Source organism: Brienomyrus brachyistius, chromosome 10 (assembly GCF_023856365.1).
Source record: "Brienomyrus brachyistius isolate T26 chromosome 10, BBRACH_0.4, whole genome shotgun sequence".
In the NCBI taxonomy this organism is placed as follows: domain Eukaryota; kingdom Metazoa; phylum Chordata; class Actinopteri; order Osteoglossiformes; family Mormyridae; genus Brienomyrus; species Brienomyrus brachyistius.
The window spans coordinates 14628554-14653988 of NC_064542.1; the positions used below are offsets into that span (position 1 = coordinate 14628554).

The 25435-nt window shown below is 47.1% G+C and overlaps 1 protein-coding gene across 1 annotated transcript in view; it reads right to left on the minus strand.

Annotated features, from left to right (window-relative positions):
• Positions 1-5925: 5925 nt before the first annotated feature.
• The window catches only part of abcb7 (ATP-binding cassette, sub-family B (MDR/TAP), member 7), a 34184-nt gene continuing 14674 nt past the window's right edge, over positions 5926-25435 (minus strand). The window contains exons 6-17 of the mRNA XM_049027334.1: positions 23398-23530; positions 20519-20787; positions 18586-18674; positions 18359-18446; positions 15899-16073; positions 15500-15657; positions 13129-13292; positions 12590-12719; positions 12217-12388; positions 11258-11361; positions 9502-9609; positions 5926-6736 (exon numbers count right to left, since the gene is read on the minus strand). Coding sequence (XP_048883291.1) covers positions 6521-6736; positions 9502-9609; positions 11258-11361; positions 12217-12388; positions 12590-12719; positions 13129-13292; positions 15500-15657; positions 15899-16073; positions 18359-18446; positions 18586-18674; positions 20519-20787; positions 23398-23530 — 1806 coding nt within the window. The 3' untranslated portion in view covers positions 5926-6520. The remainder of the gene's footprint in view (positions 6737-9501; positions 9610-11257; positions 11362-12216; positions 12389-12589; positions 12720-13128; positions 13293-15499; positions 15658-15898; positions 16074-18358; positions 18447-18585; positions 18675-20518; positions 20788-23397; positions 23531-25435) is intronic.

Sequence of the window (25435 nt, forward strand, 5' to 3'; positions counted from 1 at the left end):
TATGCTCCTCACACGACTGTGATGGGGTCTGCCAGTCCTGTATCATACACGACGCTCTCCCCACGCTCAGAACTAGTTACAGTATGTGAAAGATTCATTAAAGATTAATTAATCAGAAAGGTATCTGGAGAGCGATATTTTTCACTCTATGTGCTAATACGTTTTCCATGGAGACCGCGGGGTGCGTCCCTACTGAGCTACCAAGAAACACGCTGCTCTCAGCTCAGCTCTTGTCTATTTGGAGAAAGTCTGGTAAGGTGAGGATGCAGGAATGGCTTCACAGGACCACGAACGGTACAGATGGCTCACATACAGAGCAACTACTCAGGAGATATTGTTTTCATGCTTGTAACCTCCAGCGGACTCACCCTGAATCTATAAAACAGCAACATCAACAATTCACTTGAAGTAATCAAGAGGTATAACCTAAACCAAACATCAGCAACAAAGGGAAGGTTAGGAGATCAGCAGTGTATGTACCTTGCCTTGTGTATAAATGATAACCAGTAATTTCACGAGTCCCATTTCACACTTGGTTGAGAGCCACAGAGTATAAGTGATCGCCATAGTAACACAAATTGCAACCAAACAGGTTTTAAAAATACCTTTTCAATGTGATGAAAGGGTTATGAGGTCAGTAGCAATGTGAAGAGAAAAAACAGTAATTGACGCGGGTGCTTAGAACCCTTCAGACCTGAATGCAGTGTTAATCAAATACTCATTTAGACAATTTACTTTTTTTTTCTTCTTCTGCTTCTTCTTCCAGCAGATCACCACATATGCTCAGTTAAGTTTAACGAAGAATCCACCACTTCTTCCACTGCTGCACAAATCACACTCCTGCCTCACCACTCCCAACTACCACGACATACCTTGTCTGCAAAAAAAGCCATATTTTTTCACATTTGCGGCAAAAAAGATTTGAATCGCCCAGAGTGTAAACTACTACCATCAGTAAACAAAACAGATAAACTCAAAAAGTAAAAGACCTATTGTAAAAGGGAACATATACTAGATGTACTTTACTCATTCAAGTAGGCTCCTTTTACTGTCAAGATGACACTACAAACAATTTTCCATATTTTTATACCATTTTAACTGTCACACAGCATCGACTGTGTCCACATGAACCCTTGCAATACATATTCTTGCCATACAATTGAGCAACGCCATACTTATCTGGGTGCTGAGAGAGGACGGGCAATTTACAGTCCTGGAAACATAGCCCTAGAAGACCCTCACAAAGTGGCCGGAGCAGAATGCTCACCCCTTAATGATGTGTCCGCCTAAACAGTATTATGCCAAGCCGTAATTGGAGGAAGGTGGCTCGGTGGCTCAGTGGCTATCATCGTGGTCTCACACCTCCCAGGGCTGTGGGCTTGGTTCCCAGCTTTGCGTGTGTGTGGAACTTGCATGTTCTCCCCATGTTTGTGAGAGGTAGGTGAATCGTTGTGTCCCTGTGAATGAGGCCTGTAATGGCTTGCCAACTCACCCATGGTATACCCTGCCTCTCCATTCCTTACGGGTTTGACTCCAAAAAAAAAACTTAAATTATACAAACAATTATAGAAAATGGATGGAGAACTAGCAGATACCACAGCCTTCCAAAACCTTGGGAATCCGGCCAATCGTACTCTGTAGTGGCAAAAAAGCAGGTGAAGGCCTCACATATTCTCATTTTCAGTCGCATTTTAAGTTGGATATTTGGTGCTGTGCATGATAACACGGCTCCCACTCTCCAAAGCATGTCTAACAAGCTCAGAGACTGTCTCATCAGACACACACAGGCAAGTCTCCCAGATGTCCGGAACCTCTGCTCCGAACATGCTAGAATTCACAGCAGCATTAGCACAAAGCTGGAAGCGGTCACATGACCTTTACTAGGTGTTTAATGCCACACCTGGATGTTTACAAGATATAAAGATAGAACAAAGATGGTACTGAGAAGGAACATGAGAGAGGAGTAACATGCCTTTAGCTTCCTGTATTTAGCTAATTTGAATATTTTATATATATGGCGGATATCAAATCAAGTCCAGAATATCATTTATCATATGTAAACATCGTGTGTGTGTGTGTATACACAACTGGCAGATACACATATAATATCATTACCTACCGCACGATTTTCTATTTGCTTTCTTTTTTTCAGCACAAACTAAGAAGGTTATTGTGTAGGCACCACGCATACGATAATTAATTGCCTGAATCTTGAATCTGTAGTTTGTTGTTCGAAGTCATTACAACAGTTTATTTTACAGTTATCCGAGTTTTAAGATCACATATTAACAGAGTGCATTTACACACCTCACACGGTTTTTGGGTTTGAGCGACTCGCTTCATCCATCACCAAAATGCAACTCACAGCTGGGTGATGCATCCCCCCCCCCCCCCCCCCATCCTCACACCCCCATTTATAGCCTACAGTGAGTTTAGAGCTGAAGAGATTTTTCTTTTTGCATAGACTTTACCACCTCTTCTCATCTCATGCCATGGGATCTGCAAAGGCCATGTTAACCCACAACCATAGATTTACATCGCAACAAACTGGATAGACAGCAACTCGGTCTTTCCAAAAGTCTCCCATCCAAGTATTAACAAAACACAGCACTGCTTACTTTCAGGTGTTTGGCAGCCAAACATGACAGCGTGGCAAGGCAGATGACAAGAATACTAATGCTGCAGTATATAAACTTGAGCAACAACATTCTGGATGTAGCTTTTTCATGTTACCATTACTGACTGATACCTATAAAAATTGTAAGAGCTCCACCTGAATTTCTGAGAAATCGTGACCTTCTCAGCAGTTTGGGACAGGCAGCCTGAATACTCAAATATCTTCATAAACCATACAGTGATGTTTGACAGCGGTGATGATAATTCATATGCCTAGGAGCACCTTGGGCAAGACGCTTCATGCTGCAGGATCTCTTCAGGTACACTTTCATGGTCATCTATTTCCAAGAAAAGAACTTTTACCTGACCTGTAATGGGAAGATGCGAGAAGGATGGAGATCCCACCCTCAATGTATCTCCAGCATGGCATAACCAGTGTTCAATATGTACAAGCACAGTACTGGCAGCATCATGGATCAGTAACTCCAACTGCAAACTGTTGAGGGGGACTAAAACTCACATTCGCTATATCATCGTCTCCTTTCTGCAAAGCAATGATAATAAGCTTTTCTTCTGTCTGGGTCCAGGATATTAAAAAAAACCTTGGTCTTCTCTCTCAGATGTGATTATGACAAAGAAAATCAAACCTTCATCAGTCCTTCATTGTGCATCCATGGATGTACAGCCTTGAGGATTATCGCACTGATATAATCCGCAAGTTTTCGTGACCTGACGTCTTTTTCTTCTTCGGGATTTAGCAGGAAATGGATTATATGCAACAGCACACTTGTCTTATAAAAATGCCATTTCCTCTTTTGATGATCAGCATCTGAAAACGTTGGTTTAGGTCCAAGCTTCCTCCCCTACCGTCGACCAGCGTTGCCGATCTTATTACCGGGTTTTTGTGCGATTCTCTGTGCGCTTGAGGGATTTATTCTAGTAAACAGAGGGAGGTCACCTCATTACCGACTGAACTCCCGCAGCAAACCCAGAGAGACGGCGGACCAGAAGCTGGAGCTGTGGACATCTGTGGCTGGTGCACTTCATTTAACTCTCCACGCTTGCATTCCAGTGGACGTGGAGATGGATGCAACTACAGGCAAACGCCGGTTTCGAAAGCCTTCGGGTTCCATTGGCAGATCATGACGTATAGGGGGAGGACAGAACACCACACCGCCACTGAACCACAAGGGACAGTAGTTAGCCTGTTACATTTCGGCCTCCGATGAGTGGGTTCATGCCGGACTGACGTCACACAGGTTTTATGACACGAAATAAAGATTATCATCATGCAAAGAAGCTGATCGATGACTATTAAATCTGTATCTTTTTTGGTGAAAAGCTCCCTGAGAAATTAAGGGGAAAACGACTGGACTTTTGTGACTAAAGTCGACTGAAAGAGGCCTCATCGCGGAAATTTATGAGACAAACACTATCTATACAATCTCCCACCCCTAGATATAACAATGGAAACAGCTGTAGTAAATTATTTTAGAAATTGCTGATAAGCTGATAATCATAGCATATATTTACAGAGCTAGTTTTGTGTGACTTTCAGTATGCCTGGCCAATTCTATACCCAGTACAAAAACATGACCTCTAAGGTCATTAGTCAGACTTCAGCAGAAAAAAATGGCCTTGTTAGTCATTTCTGTGTATCATGGTGAACAAGTTCAGGGCTTGAATCTACCCACAGACCACAATTAATACCACCAGTAAAACAACAGATCAGGTGAAGCATATTCACTTTTACATTTAGGACCTTCACAAACAAGAACATATATGAACATACAGAGCTGAATTGGTGGACAATTAGAAAGTCCTTTAATAGGAAAATAATTTAACAAAATTACACATAGGCACTGATGATCATTAATTTTTGCTAGGCTTAGCTCTGGACTGTTTAAAATGTGCTTGGGCTAATTCCACTGGATTCATTAAGTATGGTTCCATGACCTATAAAAGCCCTCACGTGTGGGCTGTCCTGATCCATCTGATTGGCTGTTTGAATTTGAACTGGGTAACAGTGGCAATGGACTAAAATTCTGCATGTATCAAGATGCTTAATACATTGCAAACCACATCAGTAAATAAGGACATGGAAACAGGCCAGGAGGGGACCGTAATGTTTGGGGTATTATATGCAATCGAGGTTACAAGCTTATTACCTGCCTACAACACCAGCTACTGGCCCAAACCTCTGCATGGAAGACACATGCAATAAAGGTACGACCAGAACATCCTCCCTAAACGGAGTCAACAAGTTTAATGTCATTCTGCCACTACTCCAGACTGCAATAGGCCGTCACAATAGGATTCATATCTTGGTCCTCCTGGGACAATCTGTCGAGAAAAACGGTTTAAAATCACAATTCCTGATGGCACATCACTCACATAGCCAGCAGAGCCTGCAGGTCCCACACAAAGTGACTCTACTTTGACTGACTTATTTATATATTTGCTGCAGAACCTGTCTTTTTTTTTTATTATTGGCAGAATCTCCTTCCTACTCTCTTCAGATTATTCACATACGTGTTCAACCCAAAAAAAGCAACCCTACGTGGCACGGAACGGTACTTCAGACTTTCCAGCAGGTACACGCTTCACTCTTCACTGCAACGTTTGAACAGAATTGGGGTGGTTGTGTGTGTGTGTGTGTGTGTGTGTGTGAGATACCTGAAGATATTTACAAACACGTTATCACAAAGCAAGAGCAAAAATACACTTCTGGCAGCAGCTGATAGTATAATTAACACATTGTTAATGTCTGAGGAACAATGAGCACACTCCACAGCGATGGCTCCGACATTCTTGAGGGTTCAGGTTGGACCAGAGGACCAGCACGTGTCCTCCAGGGTTCCAAAATTTTGGTTATCGTTATTTTTACAAAGCAGCTAGGATCACTCCTATGCTGCTCTGCTAAATCCATTTCACTGCAAGTATAAATAGCTGGCTGATCCCGCACATGTGACGTACATTCAAGAGCTGAATGTCAAGGCAACCAAGTTCCCGGAACCTGCAGTCTCTCTAAGTCCAGCTTCTTGATGCCGACGTCCTCAAAGACAAGGTGAGTCTCCCCCTGCAAGTATGTCCCCCCCCCCCCCCCCCCCAACGAAACCTAGAGTACAGTCCAGGCAGGAGAGCAGTTCGCATCGAAATATAGAAATTTGCTGCAGGAGTGTCCATCCTCACTGCCTACCACGCAAAACTTAACAGCAGGAGATAGTTATTTACCGCAGAAACATTGACGGGCGCTGGATTTGCCTCACTCCATCCAGATTTACATGAAACAGAAATACAGACAGTAAGAACACCTCTTTATGTCTTTTTATGTCAGAATCCTATGGGTTCAATCTTATGATATGTACACAAACTTAATAAAAACAGCTTTCAAAAGAGTTCCCGAATACAAAGGAGAAAGACAATCATTTGAAAAGAACAGTATGAGTGCTGTCCATTGAAGGTGATTTGGGACCGTAGAGTGGTGATTAAACACGGCCACCCTTTGCGGTTAAAAATACCTTCAAGCTAAATTTGCATCTTTTTTGACCTGAAGTGAGTCTCTCACATGTCAACACCGGAGGTTAAAGGCTCGATTTCGGTCGGTGAGAGAACCAGCAAACAGTTTTTGTGTGTGTGTGTGTTTTTTTTTTTTATATATAAACAGAAAGCTGTCAAAAAGTGGCATTCTCTTGAGTTTCCCACTTTAATGAGCTGCATCTCCAGAACCGCGTGCGGGTGGATACTGGTATTAGAGTGAGTACGAGGAGTCGGGGAGGGCGGTGAGGAGGAGGAGGAGATGGAATGAGTTCCCCTGTGCCAGCAAAGCCCCAGAAGAGTATCTAACTGGATGGCCATCTGCAGTCAGAGGTCAGAGGTCAGGGGTCACACGTCAGTAGGCCCCTCAGCAGGAGCAGTTCCCACAGCCCTTGACACTGTTGAGAATCTCCTCCTGTAGCTTCTTCCTCTCCTCCTCTTTCCTGGACAGGCGCTCCTCCTTTAGCTCCGCCTCCCCCTTGCTGTTTAGGATCCGGCTGTTCTGCGTGTTCCACAGGTCCGAATACAGGCTGCCCGGCCTGTTCAGCAGCTCCTGGTGGGTGCCCTGCTCTGCTATCTTACCCTGAAATGCAAAGCCGTATGGGTAAGGACGGCCAAAAACTGCCCCGTCACCGTCACACGCTTGTCTTAGGGTCCCAGGTGACATTCATTCATTGACAATACAAATAAATGCATGGTGGCATAGCAAGAAATGTCATCCCTCAAGGGCAGCGGGTTCAAATTTGCATTCGGTAGGTAAATCTGTGAATTCCCCAGAGGACTCAGCAGTATATTTATATGATTTTGTTCATGCACACACAAGCCCACAATGCAAGACTAAAAATCCATTGAAAATAACTCATAAATAATAAATAACGTCAATTACATGTAAATTCATATACCAGATAAGGATGTGTTTAGTTGTCTATGCGTGACAGATAACCGGTGAGTGGGATCCAAATTCGCACTGTTCTATCGAGAGCAACAGGCCTGTTCCATAGGCAATAACAAAAACGACATTTTGACCTTGTCCCATCTGGTCTGCATGCAGAATTATTCAGATTCTGCCGGAGGGAAGAACGTTTGCTGTTCAGGCCACACAGGTGAACAAAGAGCCCTCCGCCAAGACTCACCGTCGCCGCCCCATTAATCCTCGGATAGGAATCTCCCCTAAGGAAATAACAGTGTTTCCATATAAAATTACTGAATTCTTCAGCCCCCCACAACACTTATGTAAAGCACACTGCTAACGCTAAAAGCTAACTGGGATGAGGAAAAAGCCCAGACCGCCACAAATTTAAGAACGCCTGTCCGTCGGGGCGTACGCTCGCGCCCCGCCACTTCGGGCTGATTAATTAGAGCAAAACCCATTTCCCCAGAAATGCTGGCAAAGGGAAGGCAAGGCCTGTCGCTCAGAAGAGCACAGCGCTTTGCCACACTGCCTGGAAAAGGCCTCGGGATATCGATGTTAAGCATTCTCCCACCGCGGAGCATCGCTAACTCCTGCTACAAGGCTACTGCTGCTGCAGCCCATCGGGGGGGAGGGGGGCGGGGGGGGAGTGCTCTGTCAGCACCAGATTAACTAGCCACTATTTACATAAGTCAGATTTATGCTTCCCATTACCCCATTAGCGGCCAACCCGTGGTCATGTGCCTGCTATACATGTCACATGACCGGACATGATAGCGTGCCAAGTATGAACTCCACTAATTTTTCGGTCATATGTTTTCCCACAGAGATGGTAGGAGTCCGTGCCTATTTAGGTACTGAAAGCTCTTTATGGGAATGGCACATGGAGTCCTGGGAGGACTGGACCTGAATACCTGGACTGAGAAAGACCCAGGAGAGCGGAGATGCTGGAGTCCGGGGTGAGGGGGGGGTGTGGGGAGGCTCTGGGCAGAGCGAGCGTGACTGCATAAAAGCACCCACCAAGGCAAAAGCATCCCAGCTCCTCTTCCCTGCACCCCCCACTCTCTCCTTCTCACCCCGTGAGTCTATGGCTGGTGCTTGTGCCCCCCCCCCACCACGTGATGCGTGCAGACCTCCTCTGCGCCCGCCCACGCAGCCAGGCGGGAGTGAAAAGGGTGTACAAGCAGAGGGAAGTAAACAAAGGTGTCACAGTCGGCGGTGCGCATGCACGACAGGATTGGGAGGGGGTTTACTTTCACTCATTATTTTAATGAGCCCCCCCGGAGTGCTGGCCGGCCCACCCATCTGCGCCTCCGCCACACAAATGCCTCCTGTCAGGGAACTTTTGATCTGGGAACCATCTGACGCAAGAGGCGGCTTCAGCCCGGAGTGTGTAACGCTCCCCCCCCCCCCCCCCCGGGTGGCTGAGCAGCCGCCTGCCTGCCTGCTTCTGCCTCCCTGACTGCCCAACACGGTTACTGAATTCTGAAATGGGGGGGCTGGTTTGCTCTAGTCTACCAAAAACGCAGCTAACGTTAGTGGTGCTAATGCGTGTCAAACGGATGGTGTGTTTTCTTTTTTGGGGGTGGGGTGAGGGGGGGTGGGCCTCAAACATCTTCTGTATCCTGCTGGGCTGCTGTAGGGCCGTATCTCACATGCCCGATAAAAAAAAAAAACGGGAGTCTCAATCTCCCAACAGCAATCTGAGGCACACTTCCAGGGTGGAAGGCGCTAATGCTAACAGGGTGTTCAATTCGCTATACATAGACCACGCAGGATCTCGTTGTCAAACACAGGGGGGGCGGGGGGGGGGGTTATGGGTTCTTCTGGGGAAAGGAGGGCAGGTTATTGTACCTCCAGACCTTACGGCCGGGGGAGGGATTGACGTGGCTGGCCCAGTCTACATGCTAGCCACTCGGACATTCCCGCACCCCCCTCTCTTCGTAATGAATTCCGACGAATTAATTCGGTGGCAGAACTTCAGATGGGGTGGGCGAGGTGAGTCAGACGGAGGGGCCACACTGCGCACAGTACGCGCTCATTTTCATTTTAGCCAATTCCACAGTTGCCTAATTGGTCTAATAAATTTACTGCATACAATTATGTCAAACCAATATTATATAATTACCAATCAACATATTTATAGACTTAGGGGCATCTTCTTGAGGTTTTCTGAGCTTTATTACAGATGTGGAAGAGAAAAAAAGTACAAAATAACAAGGACTACATTAATTAGTGATTAACCCCTGATGTGAGGAACAGAAGAGACCGTGTGTGGTGATACCTAAGCGTGGAATTAGCAGCATCTGATCATTAAAGGCTGTGTCTGTGAACAATGTAAAAAACACATGATGAAAGACGTTTCGGGGAAGAAAAAAAAACACAGGCTTCCGCAACAGCACAAAACATCTAGGCGCAGACAGACATGGCACTCGTACCTGATTCAGGACAATAATCTCGTCGGCGTCCACAATGGTGGACAATCTGTGAGCAATGAAGATGGAGGTCCTGTCCTTCACCATCTCCTTCATGGCGCTCAGAATGTTCTGGAGGAGTTACAATGAAATCCGTCACAGGATTGCAGAGTAGAGTCACTGTCCTGGCCTCCCCGATTACAGCCTTACCCCCAAACTAGCATAAAAACTAAGCTCCTTTTCAAACCTGTACCTATTAACCAGTTAATCTGCAGTCTCACGAAACAAAGCCATACTGTATGGAAGCTACCTTAAATATGCTGTTCTTTTTAAAAATAACATATCTACTTTATATACTTATCCCACACATCAAACCTACCCACCTAACCTTTCCTTTTTTTTTTAAAATCGAAGACACCTGCTTATCACCGCGTTCAGAGCCAGGAACCTGCCTGAGATGTACGCAGGTAAACCCCACCGCTCTCAATTTACCTCACGGCCAACAGTGCTAGATTTAATTACATTGTAAATCCACAAACAAATTCTGCGCTATTGGATTTCAAGGTCTAACAGGCGACTGGTGACAAGGCATGATTGATTTAGAGCTCGGGAGCTGGGTGCTGATCTATTTCTGAATCTAAATTAAAGGCAAATGATCAGTGACTACTTATTAAATACAAGCCCCGCCCCAAAATTACAAAAAAAAATAAAATAAAATCAGTAATTCAACAGCTTTTGAATATTCAGAGAAAGCCCCACTCCTTATCTCAGCTTCCCACATTAAAGCAAAAAGCAACAATAAAATAATTCCGGCAGAATCACACTGCTAGTCTGAAATCCCATTTAGCGCAATCCTTATACTGAACACAGGGGTCATGAAAAAATGACGTGAAATTCATAAGCACTAACCCAATGTATACCTGTGCAAACACAATGACCCTAGATCGTACAGCCTCTACTCTCCTCTCTCTCCAGTTTAAATTTTATTTGGAGAATCTGCTTCAGCCATCGGAAAAACGATCCACCATCACTCACAAACTCAGAAGGTTCAGGTAGAGGGAGCCGAATAATATGACTGTACGACAACGCCGGATTGTTCCTTGACCGGGTTTGGCTGCCCCTGGTGGTATTGTTGCGCAATATCTAATAAGCGGCATCCTGGTTTCAGACACCCCAAAGTACCTTTAATGTTCCAAGGCAAGAGCAAATACAGCCGTGAGTGACAGGAGAGATATGAAAAATGCCTTCTGAGAATAAAGGGGGGGGGATTAAGTTAACTAAGTAAATAAAGTTTTGTTTTGGCAATAACTTTAATAAAATTGTACCCAGGGTTTGCGTTTGTGTAATTTTTCATCTTTCGAGATGATCAGAAGGGCTTAAAATTTTCCATCATCAAATTTCCTGCATTTTCTCCCCATTACAGTGCTGAGGTGAAGCAAGGTCATGTTTTTAAACAGTCCTTTGGCAATAATTCTTGGAGAAAATTTATTTAGATGTTTTAAAGAAAAAATAGCTTAAAATATAGTTGCATGTTAGGACTAAGTGTATCCATGTGTACAAGATGCCAAAACTGGGGGCTTGCCATTTGCTGGTCAGGATACGATTTAATTAGCACCCAATTCACACCCATGACACCTAACGAACGGCCAAACGACTCCCTCGCTGAGAAATCCGAGAGAGAGTGAATCCCAGCTCCCGCTGTGACTCCCAAGGTCTGGGAACGCCGGTGGGCGGGATGGACAGTACCCCCCACCCGAGAGGAAGGGCGGCCCCCACTCACCTCCTCGGTGATGGAGTCCAGCGAGGACGTTGCCTCGTCGTACAGTAGGATAGGCGGGTTCTTCAGGATGGCCCGTGCGATGGCCACGCGCTGCTTCTCTCCGCCTGCAGGGGGCGAGACGCATCGTCAGCTTTCCAGAATCCACGACCGTTCCAGAAACCTCCATGGTTTCAGAATCTCCTAAAGTTAGCACCGTTCTGCGATTCAGAGGGGCATCCTTTGCAGATGAACCCTGTTGCCTCTCTGTTCACTAGAGCATAGCGTGTCTGATAGGGGGGTGAATCGCAATCGGTGGTGCCTCCACTTCTGCCGTTAACGAGCGACAGGTGCTCCACTGGGCAGCAGGTGAGCCGCGGGCCACGGCGGCGTCTGCTGACAGAGTGCGCCTGCCGCCAGTGGATATAAATAGCCCCTGCGGAGGACGGGGGTCACGACCCGCTTGGCCTCCTCCTGAACCGTACAGTGAGCTCCAGCCGGGCGGCCATCACAGCCAGTGCGCACGGAACAGACTCCTAATGGGAGATGAAACTTTTAATTTATTCTAGCTACAGTTTCCTCCAAGGGAAGAACACGTTCATTTCATTTTTTTACCCCACACTACATAATAAGCTATAGCTGAGAAATTGAGTCTAATTTATGTTTTACTTTATGTTACAAATCACATCTGAGAGCCGAATACGGGAGACGATCGAGTCTAACGCCGTCCATTACATTTACATTTTAATTATTTAGCAAAAGCTTTTATCCAATGCGATGTACATTTGTGAGAGAGAGCAGGGTTGGACAATCGAAGCAGTGGTAGAGCGTATAGGGCCTTGCTCTAGGGCCCAATGGTAAAATCACTCTGCTGACTCTGGGACAGGAACCGGCGACCTTCTGATCACTGGCATCCTAACCTGCTGAGTCACACACCGACCTCCTTTGGAGAAGATGCCTTTGACAGATAAGCCCCCACGTACCTGACAGTTTGAGACCTCTCTCCCCCACCTGGGTGTTGTACCCGTGGGGCATTTTTAAGATGGCCTCGTGAATGCCTGCCAACTTGGCCACTTTGTAGACGTCGTTGTCAGAGGCGTGAATATTGCCGTACTGCAGGTTGTAGAAGATAGTGTTGTGGAACAGGACGGCATCCTGCAAGAAACGAGAGCCGGAGAGATGGGTTAGAAGAAGAAGACTACCTGTTCCCATCCATCCATCCATCCATCCATATCAGATCCTGAAGCCCAACATGGCAAAGCCAGCCTTGAATAAAACAGAGCCCTGAAGCATCACTGATTTTCTTCATGGAAGCTCTGAGGAAGACATGAAACCTCCCCCCCGTGGGTCACCGACCTGTGGTACGACCCCCACGGCCTTCCTCAGGCTTTCCAGGCCCACGTCACGGATGTTCTGACCTGCCACGTAGATGTTGCCCCGCTGGGGCTCGTAGAAGCGAAAGAGCATCCTCACGATGGTGCTCTTTCTAGAAAAGACGGGGCAGGTAAGGACATTAAAAGGGCCACAGGTTAGGAAAACGCACAAAAGAAACAACAAACAGAAAAAATACATTTAACACACAGCGGAGGTGTCATACAGACCAGTGAATGGCAATACAGACTGGGCTGAACCAAGTCTCTCTGAACACAAGGGATAATGACACTGCACCAAGGGCTTATCGATCCCCAAGGCCCGTGAGGGGTAACAAGCAGGGCTCACCACAGGGGGGGGCTTAAAGGTAAAGTGTCTTTAAAGGAAAAGAGTTTTTAAAATGTGTGACAAACTGGTCTGGCGGGGGCGGGGGGGCAGTTATATGAAGGTAATACGATTTTTTTTATGTATTTTTTTGATGCGGAGATGAAAGCCTTTAATGGCGACGTCACTCCCGCACTCACCCTGAGCCGCTGCCTCCAACGATGGCCACCTTCTTTCCCGCGGGCACTTCAAAAGACACCCCGTCGAGCACCTTCTGGCCTTCCAGGTACTCGAAGTGCACGTCCTCGAAGCGGATGGTGGCCTCCCGGGGTGTCACCAACAACGGGGGGGCCAGCTCCTTGTCCTGCCACACAGAGAGGCGACAGACGGGGGCCCGGTCAGACAGCCAGGTAACCGGTGGCAGGAGGCAGCAATCCCCGGAAGCGGTTAAATAAGCAGTACCATGGGATACTGGGAACTTAAGCTCGTCTTACGTCAGCATTAATTCAAAATCATATCAGAGGGTCAGCGAGACCCTGACGAGACGAAACGGTCACGCTGGGAACCACAATGGACACCATTACCGCTCGCTGGAAACAATCGGACAGATTTTAATAACAGTGATTAGTGGTCGCACCTAAAGCAGCCGTGTGAAAAGTTAGCCTCATCAAGCAGAAAGAGAGCTTTCTAAAAACCTTTCATGACAATAGGCCACTAGATTAGGAGCCTCCCAAACCCCGAACCAGCACAGCTCCTTGCCCATTGATCCAGTTGCGAACCATCCCATATATTATGGGATCTCATTCTGAAAAAGAAACAGCTGTGATCCAGGAGTTTCCAACATATTCCGTATGTTAAAACTTTGATACTTCCGACAATTGACGTTTTGAAAAGAAGACAGATTATGGATTTAATCAGCGGTTTTTTTTTTTTTATGATTCTACATGAAGATTTCAGCGGGATATAAACTGAAATAGACGCGAAAAGTGCGCTGCATCGCCCACGACAGGCTTAACCCTCTGGGGTCGAATGTAAGAAATCTAGGCATCCTACTTATGAGGACCTTAGTTTCTACATCCATATTAGGGCCATAACTAAGCCCTCCTCCTATCAGCTGAGGAACATCTCTAAAACCGGCAGACTAATGTAGAAGCATGACCTTGAAAAACATATTCATGCCTTCATCACCAGTTGATTGGACGACTGCAACACAGTCCTGTATGGCATCTCCAAAAGCATCCATAAGACATCTCCAACTTATCCACAATGCCGCCACGATTATGTTAATTATGACCAGGAAGAGCAAACACATTACTCTAGTCCTTCACTCCTAACAGCGGCTTCCAGTCGCCTTAAGAATCCAGTGCAGGGTACTGCTGTTTGCTTATAAGTCACTCAATGGTCTCAGCCCAGTTTACGTTACAGGGCTTCTGACTGAATATGAACCCAACAGGCCGCTATGATCATTAGGGGCTGGTCATCTAACAGTTCCAGAAGTGAAAAGTTGGCAAGACCAAATGGCATTCAGCTCCTCCGCCAGTCATAAGTGGCACCACCTCCCTGAAGAGCCAAATCCGGCTACTTTTAAAACAGGCTCAATACAATGAAATAGCAGAGCCAACCGACGTTGATGCCTTTTCTGTATTTATGTATTTTAGAAAACTTTGACACTTACATTTTAATTGCCTTTTACTTTTTGTTTTAATATTCCATTTAATTATTCCCGTTACTTGTTTTTCTTTTATGTAAAGCAATTTGAATGACCTCTGTGTTTGAAAACGTGCTGTATAAATAAACATACCTTTATTTGGCATTTGCATAAGTTCAGGTACATTGGAATGATTTTTTTCCTTTTGTATATCCCATCTTGCTCTCCTTTGAGACACTGACACCTACAGGTGAGAGCACAGCTTGGGCTCCAAGCACAGGGTCAGAAATTTATCTGGTGCTCATGAAGGAATCAGGTGTTAAGGGCCTTGCTGAAGGGCCCAACAGAGATGTGACTATTCTGCCAAGGATGGGATTTGAACTGGCAACCTTCCAATTACAGACACAGAGGCCTAACCCACTGAGCCTCACACCAACCTTTGGGGTGACCATAACCTGCAAAGTCACACACCTCTTTCCCCGGTCGCAGATGCACTGGTCGCTATGCATTCCCAGTTTCACTCGTCAATGGGCCACTAATCAACTATCATGACGTGGCTCGGATTAAGCGAGCCCACTTGCGATTACCCATTTTTGACATGAGAAGAGCAAAGAACATCGGAAGCAGTCGGGATGAGGAGGAACATTGGCGGACTCTGGTGTCATGATTGCAGGGGTGTCCGGGAACGTCACAGAAACGTTTTAGTACTTTCAGACATCTCGGGAGATGCGGCTGACGTCTTGAACGAAACCAAAGCGCCAAGACCCTTACTCCACTTGACACGAGATGCTGTTTCCAAACAAAGGCTGCCTTAATTACATCCTGTACACCCCTAGACACATTACAGATAATGGGAAGCCTATAGAGATAAAGGACCAGAGGCACGTCGATCAGGAGCTACAGGAGGCCCAGGTAGCTTTTACCTTGATCTTGGTGTCGACGCTGAGCAAGGTGAAGAGTGTGTTCATGTCGATGAGGGCCTGCCGGGTCTCCCGGTACACCGTGCCCAGGAAGTTCAAAGGCATGGAGAGCTGGAAGAGCAGCCCGTTGACCATCACCAGGTCGCCCACGGTCATGGTCCCTGAAAGAAGCACAGATGGCCCAAACCTTTACATGATTGGTGTTGATTTGCCTTTAAGGTCAGAAGGAACAGGGTGTGGGATGCTGCAAGTTCATTCGACGGTGATCGTTTACGAGCAGCCAATCACAATGCAGTCTGTAACTATATACCCAAGCCTGGACCACTGTCCATGAAATCGCTAATACTACACAAACCGTACTGAGGCTACATGTCTAGAGCAATGCTGTGAGGGAGCACTCACCCGCCAAGATGCCTTCGCTGGCCAGCACCATGATGGAGGTCAGGCCCACGCTGAAGATGACGTTCTGCCCAAAGTTGAGCATGGCCAGTGTGGAGGTGGTCTTCAGGGAGGCGGACTCGTACGTCTTCAGGAAGCCATCGTAGCGCTCGGCTTCATACTTCTCATTGTTGAAATACTGGATGGCGCCAGTAGGGGGCGTTCGGGTTTGCGGTGGTGGGGGGGGAGACAGTCAAAAAGCACACGCGTTGTCAAAAATCAGCGAAAAATAAAATATAAAAAAATGGTTCAACCTGCAGCGAGAGATACCGTGGCTTAAATCCTAATTCCCTCCGGGTCCCTCCAGCGCAAGGAGTGTTCGGCGATTGAGTTGTTCAATTCGCAGGCTTTTAAGATGCCCTAGAGAGATGTACATGCTCGGAACGGGACAGAAGCCCCCCACGTGACACCGCTGGTTGAGGCTTTCCTGGACACGCGCCCACCCCGCCCCCCACCCCCGGCCATCCTCCGTGCAGGAGAAATTATCGAAGAAAGTAATCTGCCAAGCCTTCTTCGGTGGGAAGTGTTTTTAGAAAAAAAGCCAGAGCCTCTGTTTCTATATCTGCCCATATTTCTGTTTTGAGCAGAAGGCGTGTGCAGATTTCCAATAATGTTGAATGCCGAGGGAACATTACAAGTAATCACCTACTGATATTAATTTACACAAACATATACTCGAGATTTTCCCCCACGCATAATGAAAATGTTATAATATAAAAAAAAACCTCTTTCTAGGTGGCAGCTTCCAGACTATATAGATTAATTTACCTGCCTGTATTGTTTTTCAGGAGCTTTCGGGTAGTTATTGTCTTTTTTTGTTCTCCCCCCTGCCCCCCCCATGGTTAACGATGAAACACAGTTGGCGGGAGACCAGAGACCGTAGCTACTTCAGCAGGGGCACGGCTCTGACGTGAGGAATGGGTGCCTCCATCACCACAGGGGGTGAGGCATGCAGCGGTGCCCGCATAAAACGGGGGGGTGTCTTCGTCAAAGAGCGCCCTCTCCAGGACAGACAGAATGGTCCAGGCAGGAGGCTCGGCGTCCGCAGAGTACGAGCGGGGGAGGGAGAGAGGCGCCGAGAAGAAACAACACGTGTCACAATTGGCATAGTCGTGGTTACAGATGGGTGCAACGGCACCATTAGATCTTACCCCAGGACAGGACAGCCTGACAAATAATAATAATAAAAAAAAACTGAAATAAACCAGCCTTTTTATACTGGGATTAGTCACGCTGCACCCCTAACTAACTTTTATGATGGTTTTTTTATTTTTGGCTGCGTGGATCATGGTTGGAGGCTGGGAGCCATAAATTTCAGCACCTTTTGTCCTTAATGTTAACCTGTTCACAGCATCATGGGAAACAGCCCAGCGAGGTCGGGGGGGGTCAATCAGAAACTGAAAAAGGTCAGCTTCATGGTATTTAATGTACAGTGGACCTGTACAGAAACATCATCCGGAACACAAACGGAGAGTCTGAGGAAAGCGCAAAGTCACTGCCCAAGGATGCTAGCAGAATAAATCTGAGCCAGACCTGAGGCAGCAAGGGCCTCGTAATGGTCAGGGATACGTAGGTCAAAGGTCAAGTACATGCAACACGTAACCTTAAAAAAGTATGTAAAGTAAGCAGCAAAATATGGATACTATCCTTTTTGGGGAAAATGTCTCTAAGTTGAGGACACTTAAATGAGACATTTATTTTTGAGGTCTGAAATTTGTGTGGACGTCAAGGTCATTTCCGCATGAGAAACATTTACCAAAAAAAAAAAAACAAAAAAAAAAGATTTGGGCTTTCAGTCCCGCAGATATTCGAACGTGGCGCATTTCCGCAAAAACGCGGAAATTCATCAAACGGCCGTGGAGGCAGAGCGGCGGAGGCGGTGCTCAGACGAGGGCGCTGTGCCGGTGCATCTGGCAGAGGGGCGCGGGGGAGGCCTTTGTGCGGCCGAGGCGGATCTCAAGGGGGAGGGGGATCCAATTAAATATGCACGCCGGCTTACTGTGATGCTAAAATAAGCCGCGCAAGGAACCACATCTACGGCTAGGAATGAAAGGAGCCCCAAGAAAACAAGATGGTCGCTGCAAGGGTGGGGGGTGGCGCATCTCGAAAGCGGGCGTGCCGAGGAAACGTACCGCGTTATTTCAAAATGTCAGCAGCCAGCACTGAAACGCATATTAAGTAGCTTTCAGTTCTTTAATTTCCTGGGAAGGGGGGGGGGGGGGGCAATTACAAGTCAAACTGCAGGATGGCTGTGTCTTCAAAAGCTTCCTGTGTTAGTCCAATGAAGGGGTGAGGCTAATCACCTCAGTCAACCCACCCAAAAATGTTTTTAAAATATACCACCATGCTAATGCTAAGAGACCTCATGGGGGGGAACAGGGAGAGGCCAGAAGAGATGCCGGGAGGGGGGAGGGGGGGGCTCACCTTCACAGTCTCATAATTCAGGAGGGAGTCGATGGCTGCGTTTCCGGCCTCGTTGTCCGCTTTGTTCATTTCTATCCTGAAGCGGGTTCTGTGGAACAGGAATAAGGACTATCAGAATGACGCAAGTCCGTCACGACCCCCCTCCCCACACACACACACACACAGAATGACAGGCAGGGGACACATACACAGCGAGGGAGACACACAGAGAATGGCAGGCAGCGTACCTCCACTGTGTGAACGCGATGGTGAAGGCCGTGTACGCAGACAGCGTCCCCAACGTCACCAATGCAAACTGGCCTCCACACTTGTAATACTGACAAGAGCATTAAAAACAGGGCTTCTTTAGGAATGGAAAATACTCACAAAGCCAACCAGTGATCAGCAGTTCCTGAAAATGTCACCATTGGCACTCAATTTCTATAACAGCAATTTTAAGTAACACTGTCTTATGTAACTATATTTCTATGATAATTGAAATCTCCTAATTAAAACTAGGGTGGAGAGGGGGGGGGTGTCTAAGACGTATTGGGAGAATCATCAGGCTTTATCAAGAATCAGTGCAAAACGTGAACTATTTTCCCGTTCTCTCTGGGCAAGGAACGCGATGTATTTAAAGAACTAAAGCATCTAGCGAGAGATCAAACGTTCCCATCTCCCTGACGGCTGAGCCCCGTTCGGAGAATTTTCCCCCAGCATTCTGAAGGTGCCGCAGGTATGAAACTTAAGCCGGCGTGAAAAAGCCGCTGATAAACATCTCTGCCTGCACTCGCTGCGTAACCAGATTTCCGCTAAATTCGGACAGATGCGGTGTTTTATAAAGCGCCCTTCACAACGCAGCTGCCTAACAGTGATTTAGCTGCAACATTAAATGTCAGCTTTAGACAAGCTAGAAAAGGCATCAGGGGCAGACAGATCAGTGTACACTGTAATTCTGCGTTAGGGAAACACATGGAGAAGAGCCAGAAGATACCAGATAACAGTAAAGTAATATGCCGGCAGACGGGGGCATGCTAACTGTCTACAAGCCAGAGTAAGTTCGCCAAGTGCCATTAGAAGATAAATTAACGGTATAGTGGTCACGTGACCGTTCATCTGTTGGGTCGGCCAGTGATGTTTTGAATGTTCAACCCAGAGCGAAAACATCTACGGTGCCCAGGTGGGCTCCCATCTGAAGAACAACAAGCTGACAGCTTTCGGGCCACGTCAGAAGTGTCTAGATTGCATGGTGCCAAAATGAACGTGGTGTTCGGGGCAGGATCCTGGCGAGCGTTCTCCAGCCAAGTTACGTTAACGTTAAAACGGAGCCCAGACGAATCGAATGAACAAACGCCGCAGGCCAAACCATTTCCAGCAGGCCCCTTGTCCTCTTTTTGTAGCGTAGGGTTTTGACGTTTTCAAAAATGCGTCACTGTTGAAGTGTTATGGTAACTGCTACTCGTAAAGTGGAGAGTGGAGAAAAAAAATACCAAAAGCTAGTGGAGAAAAGTCAGCGTTTAATGAAATCCTGACTGGCATCAGCCGAGTTGTTTCCAGGTAATATCTACTTCAGGAGGCTTCTGAAAACTTAGCTGACTGGACAGGACTCTACCAGTTCTGCCCTTCCTTGATACATGCTTTATATTCTTCTCGAAATATCTGCTCCCCTGAAGGGCATAGAAATACGATAGGAAAAACAAAGCCATAACAAAAGATCCTAAACTGAGACTTTTCTTTCCCCCAGTGTTGCAACGAAATTGTAATACGAAAAGCAGACCCACTTCTTGGACAGTTTTTCAGCAAACTGTGAGGATATCAGACCTCAGTGTAGTATGAAGCTAAGCGTCTCGGGAAAACGAGAGCTGAAAATACCGAAATTTGGCGGAAAGGATGGAATTTTCTGAAACAGCCTCCTTTACACAGTTATTAACGTATAACAGATAATGTAAAATTACAACCACAATCAAGCTGACAATTAAAAGACTGACTTGTTTTTAGATAGGAACAAATTTATGAAGTTGAAAATTTAACATGTTGAGCTAAACATTTTTTCAACACTTTCTTTTGGAGCAGAACTATTTTTTGAGTGCAACTTGTTATAACGAGTCGACAAACTGAAGCTTTCACGTTAATTAGTAACCCAATAATGCTACTAATAACGTCAGAAAATTGCCGTCTTACCAATATACCACTGACGAGGGCCATTTCAAAGACCGTGGGCCCCAGGTTGAAGACCAAGGCACTCAACACGAAGCTGATGCCCCGTGTCCCCCTGTCAATGGCCTTGGACAGCGCCCCCGTCTGGCGGCTCAGGTGAAAGTTTAAGTCCAGGTTGTGGAGGTGCAGGAAGACATTCTTGGCAATCCTCCGGATGGAGCTCTGGGCTACCTTCCCGAAGACGGCGTTCCTGAGCTCGTTGAAGAAGGCGGCACCAGCTCTTGACGCACCGTCTTATGGGCAGACAAGAGGAACGCCATCAGCCACAGAGTTATTCCCAAAAAACACCCCTTTCAAACCCCACTCACCTTCCTTCTATTATACCACTCCATGACAACTCGCATATACCTTTAATTCCCAAATAATTTCAAAATATATCATTTCCACGATACGATTTGTTTTCTTACAAAGTACCCTATAAAGGCAATGATTAGGTCAATATCTCAGATATTCAAATTAAATTCAGAAAATTTCCCCAATTGCTATCAAACAAGACTTTACATTTTTGCACATGAGCAGAAGATAAGGTGCAAAAACATAAATAAAAGTGAGACAAAGAGAAAGACTGAAGGTGATGTGTGAAAGCTGGAGCCCATCCAATAACCAGACAGTCATCTCACTTCCTTGAGCCTCCCCCACCACCTCAATCCCCACCCCCCCTCCCCCATGAGGTTCATGGTGGCAATCAGTTAGAGGAGAGGGCCATTGTGGGTGCAGGTTTTTGGGTTGGCTTCTGAATCAGCCTATAATAAAGAACTGGTTCTCAGCTGCAGTCTTGGGGACCCACTGTTACTGGCTGACTGAGAGGTCACCCCAAAAACCCGCACCCACAGCAACCCTCCATGGATCAGGTTCCCCACCCCTGAGTTACAGGATCCTCTACATAAGGAACATCAGTCCCCAGGGTCTCTGAGGTGGCTATGGTCAGGTGACTAGGGAAGCCTGGCAACGATACAAAGCCCGCTTAGCTGGACAACGGCATCTCGTTCTGTTTCCCGCTTGCTTCCTTGCCACTGGGAAGACCTCACCGAAGAGTGTTTACAGTAGCCTTCCGCGATATCACGGTAATATTTTGCGTATACTGTGGCCTTTAGGGCAAAGCGCAATATTTTGAAATCTTGTCGACAAAATTAGCAGTCACAAAATTCATGCCTCTGAGAATTTTTACTGAAATTGCTTTGAAAATACCATCAAAATACCATATACCGCAGTATAATGCCAGACGATACGAAAACTTAGATACCGCCCAAGTCTACATTACGGTTGCCTGGCTGGCACTAAAGGGCAACCTCCGAATTACACAGTTCATTTCGAAACAACAAAACGGGCAAAAAAGGGAGGGTGATCTACATAAAAACATATCTGACACGGGCGTTACGAAGCTCACCGCGACGACGCATGCAAAGCGCACGTCTGCGTGTCTCCTCCAACGTCAGCGGCGGGAACATCTGTCACGCCAGCATAATCCAGCGAAAATTGTTTTAATTGACCCTGATGAGCCGCCCGGGTAGGCAAATGCACTTAAAGCCCCTTCTGGACACTGATTGCTCCGGAAAGCATCGCCGGAAAGCAGCGCGTGCTAATTTTATTCAGAGGAGCCTCGCTTTTAACGCTTGACAATAAATAAAATAAATAAATAATCTCACTAGGCTTTTGTTTTTTCTCCGGGGGAACCGAACCTCATTGTCACGGCTCCAATTAATCTTGATGCGGTGTCTTGCGCACGGACCTTAAATGGGCCTCATTAAAATATGTGGCTGGGGGGGGGGGGGGCGGAGGGGGGCAGCCAAGGCGCCGATGGGTTTTGCCCGGCAGAGAGGCCGAATCACCCGGCTAAAACGAACCACAGTGAACAGTGAGTATTTATTTGATTTCCTCTCCCTTTCATCCAGGCGAGCCCTGCAATCAGGGCCTGCTTTTATATTCATGCACAGAACCGCATGCAGCCCCCACTAACACAGCTCATGGGGTGCCGGGGAGGGGGGCAATAGCCCCGTAAAAGCTGGATAGCCACCTAGCACAGAAAGAAAGGCAAGTCAGGCCAGTGCAGTGAAGTCCCCACTGCTGTGAGAGAGCAAGTCCAATCAATCAAAGGCAGGACAAGTACAAAGAAAATACATATATAAATAAAAATATAAACTCCTAGTTTCCATTTTACATTTTCCTTGGCCATTTAATCTCAATTTCCCATTCCTTCTAAAATGGCAGGTGACAAGAAACCTAAAAGTCTCTGACATGCACACTCAAGCACACACACACACACACACACACACACACACACACACACACACTCCACAGTGGGAGGCTTGTGCTACGGGAGCACAAATAAAAGCTTGATCAAATCACCCTCCACCGCTGCTCAAAAAAGAGAAAGGGGGAGAGAGAGAGAGAGACAGAGAGAGAGAGAGAGAGAGGGAGGGTGTGAGCACGGCAACGACACACTTTGCGTGGAGCCGGCCGGGATTTTCCGCGCAGACAGGCAGTCGGATAACAAAGCCGCTGATCTCGTCTCCATAGTTGGCCCATTACTGGCAAATCTTTGGCTTTGTGCCTGTCAACAGGATGCCAGCGACGGGCCAAAATTATGAAAAGAATAATGCAAACAGGGAGCAGGACTACATTTTCAGCGGCTGAGGTGGGGGGGGGGGGGGGGGGGGGGGAGAGAGAGATGGGGGCGGAGCAAGGAAGGGGTGAAGGAGAGGCGGCACAGGAGAAATTCAGGAGGTAGAGAATGATTCGGCAAAGAAAAAAAGAAGGGGGGGGGGGTCAGCTTCTAAATAACAAGCCGTCACCTTGGCGAGAGGAAGTCGACACCTGCCAGAAGATAACGGCGCCGCACTTACAGCCAATGAGCACGGCCGTTGCCATGGTTGCCACTGTGTTTGGTGCCTCGCTCAGGTTCAGCACGTTTCCTGACATCTGGTTGAGGCCGTCCACCGCATATTTAAACATGAAGGGCACCATGACGTTGGTCACCTGACATGGGGGGGAGGAGAAAGGCACTCTGTTTATTTAGCATACAGCGGCCTGAACTCACCCTTTCTGTAAGGAGACCCCCCCTCCCCCGGAATGGGGCGGGGCAGCACCCGGTTTGTTGTTGTTAGTTCTGCATTATGGCACCAGTGATGACTTTGCTAATGGATCTTGCAGGTGCCCAACCCATCGGACCATCCCCCGTCACCGTTAGCAGCCCCTACACTGCCAGAGCTCAGCCAGAACCACAACACGGCCCCTCCTCTGTTCGGTGTGTCCTCCTCGCTACATCCTGCGTTACCCTCGGACATCCGTGGCCATCTCTCCAGACCTCTCCGCAAACAGTAAAACACCTACCCATGTCCACACACATGACCCACACCCAAAAAGCACGGGACCCCACTGCAGCCGTCTTAAACACCATACCCAGCGTCAGAAGCAGGCACAGGCTGAAAAAAATGAGTCATGTGATCGGAATAGAGAGAGCGGGCAGGTGCGTTTCTGCAGCATGAGCTACAGGAATACGGGTGTGAACAGTGGAGTTGATCCGGGGGCGGAGCAAGGTGACCTTATGGAGGCGGCGAGCATGCCGGAAATTTCTATTCGACCGCTGCCGCTGATTCTCTTAATAGCCAATTACTGATGACAGGGAGTCAGGCTGGCATTCGAGGCTCGACCTGTCAGCACCGTGCCCGGCAGCACCGGTGCATTCTCACGTCCAGACTTGCTCTCTCACTCACTCACGGAAGCAGCCTGCACCTCCCCACGCCAGACGTCGGGCCCATCTCAGGCACGTCCATGCATCCGAAAGTGGGCGGTCAAACCTCAAAGGCCTGGTCTAAACTCAGCTCAGACTTAATTTACAGCTCAGTATATTAATAAATATTTTTCAAAAGGGCGTGGCAAAAAAAATGATGACAAGATTTTTTCGTTTTATGATTGAAAAACATTCAATGGGAGTCTGGTGGCTTAGTCTATGAATGCCAGACAGAGGGCAATTTAGATGTCAACCTGACGTTGGCAACACGCTAATGAGTGAAAAGTTCACGTTTTGCCCTTTTCACCAAATGGAAATTATTAAACGGTGGTGGTGGCGGTGGGGGGGGGGGTGTCACGCCCTAAATAATACAATATAATGATGTGGAAACATCAGAAGTTGAGCTTTGCAGGCAGCTTTGTACTACAGAGTTTTTGATCATTGTTTTCTCCAAAACAAGAAAAAAAAAAGATAATAAAACAGCAGATCATTTGATGAATGCATGCAGGAGCCTAGTTTGTGGTAAAAGACCACCTCTCCTTTTGTTCTCTCAGATGCATTATCCCCCTCCCCCCAAAAGAAACACACTTAGCTAGCTAACTAACACCGTCCTAGCGCTCCTACTGCCTTTGTTTCGAGTTCTGCGCCGTTTGTCCTTACCACATGTTGTTTTTTTCGTTCGAGCGACAGAACACGTCGCATGTGTCTCGGGTTGCCACGAGCAACCGCTGATGCCGCTGTGCGTGGAACGCGCCAGCCTGCTACGCGGCGTGCGATTGGCTGCGTAATTATCCAAGGCAAAATAAATAAGTAAGTAAATAAACGAGATGCGTGTTCTCTCTCAGCGACGCCATGTCACATTCCTGGGGAGAAACGGGCCAAAACAACAGGCCATGTAGTAAACGCAGAATCCTTACACAGCAAGTACTGAGTATCAAGTACTCAGTACTAAATCTTTTTTTTTTTTTGATGCATGACTGCTGAACTATTTCCGCACAATGGGCCCTGACACCCTTCGCCCATGTCGATGACTGCAGTGCACTGACAAGGATGTTAACCGTGACCGGCTTCGCAAATCTCAGACAGAACACGGCGGACACCTGGACATATTTATGTTAGGAGAAGGAAGAGGTGAAACACCACAGCCTCGT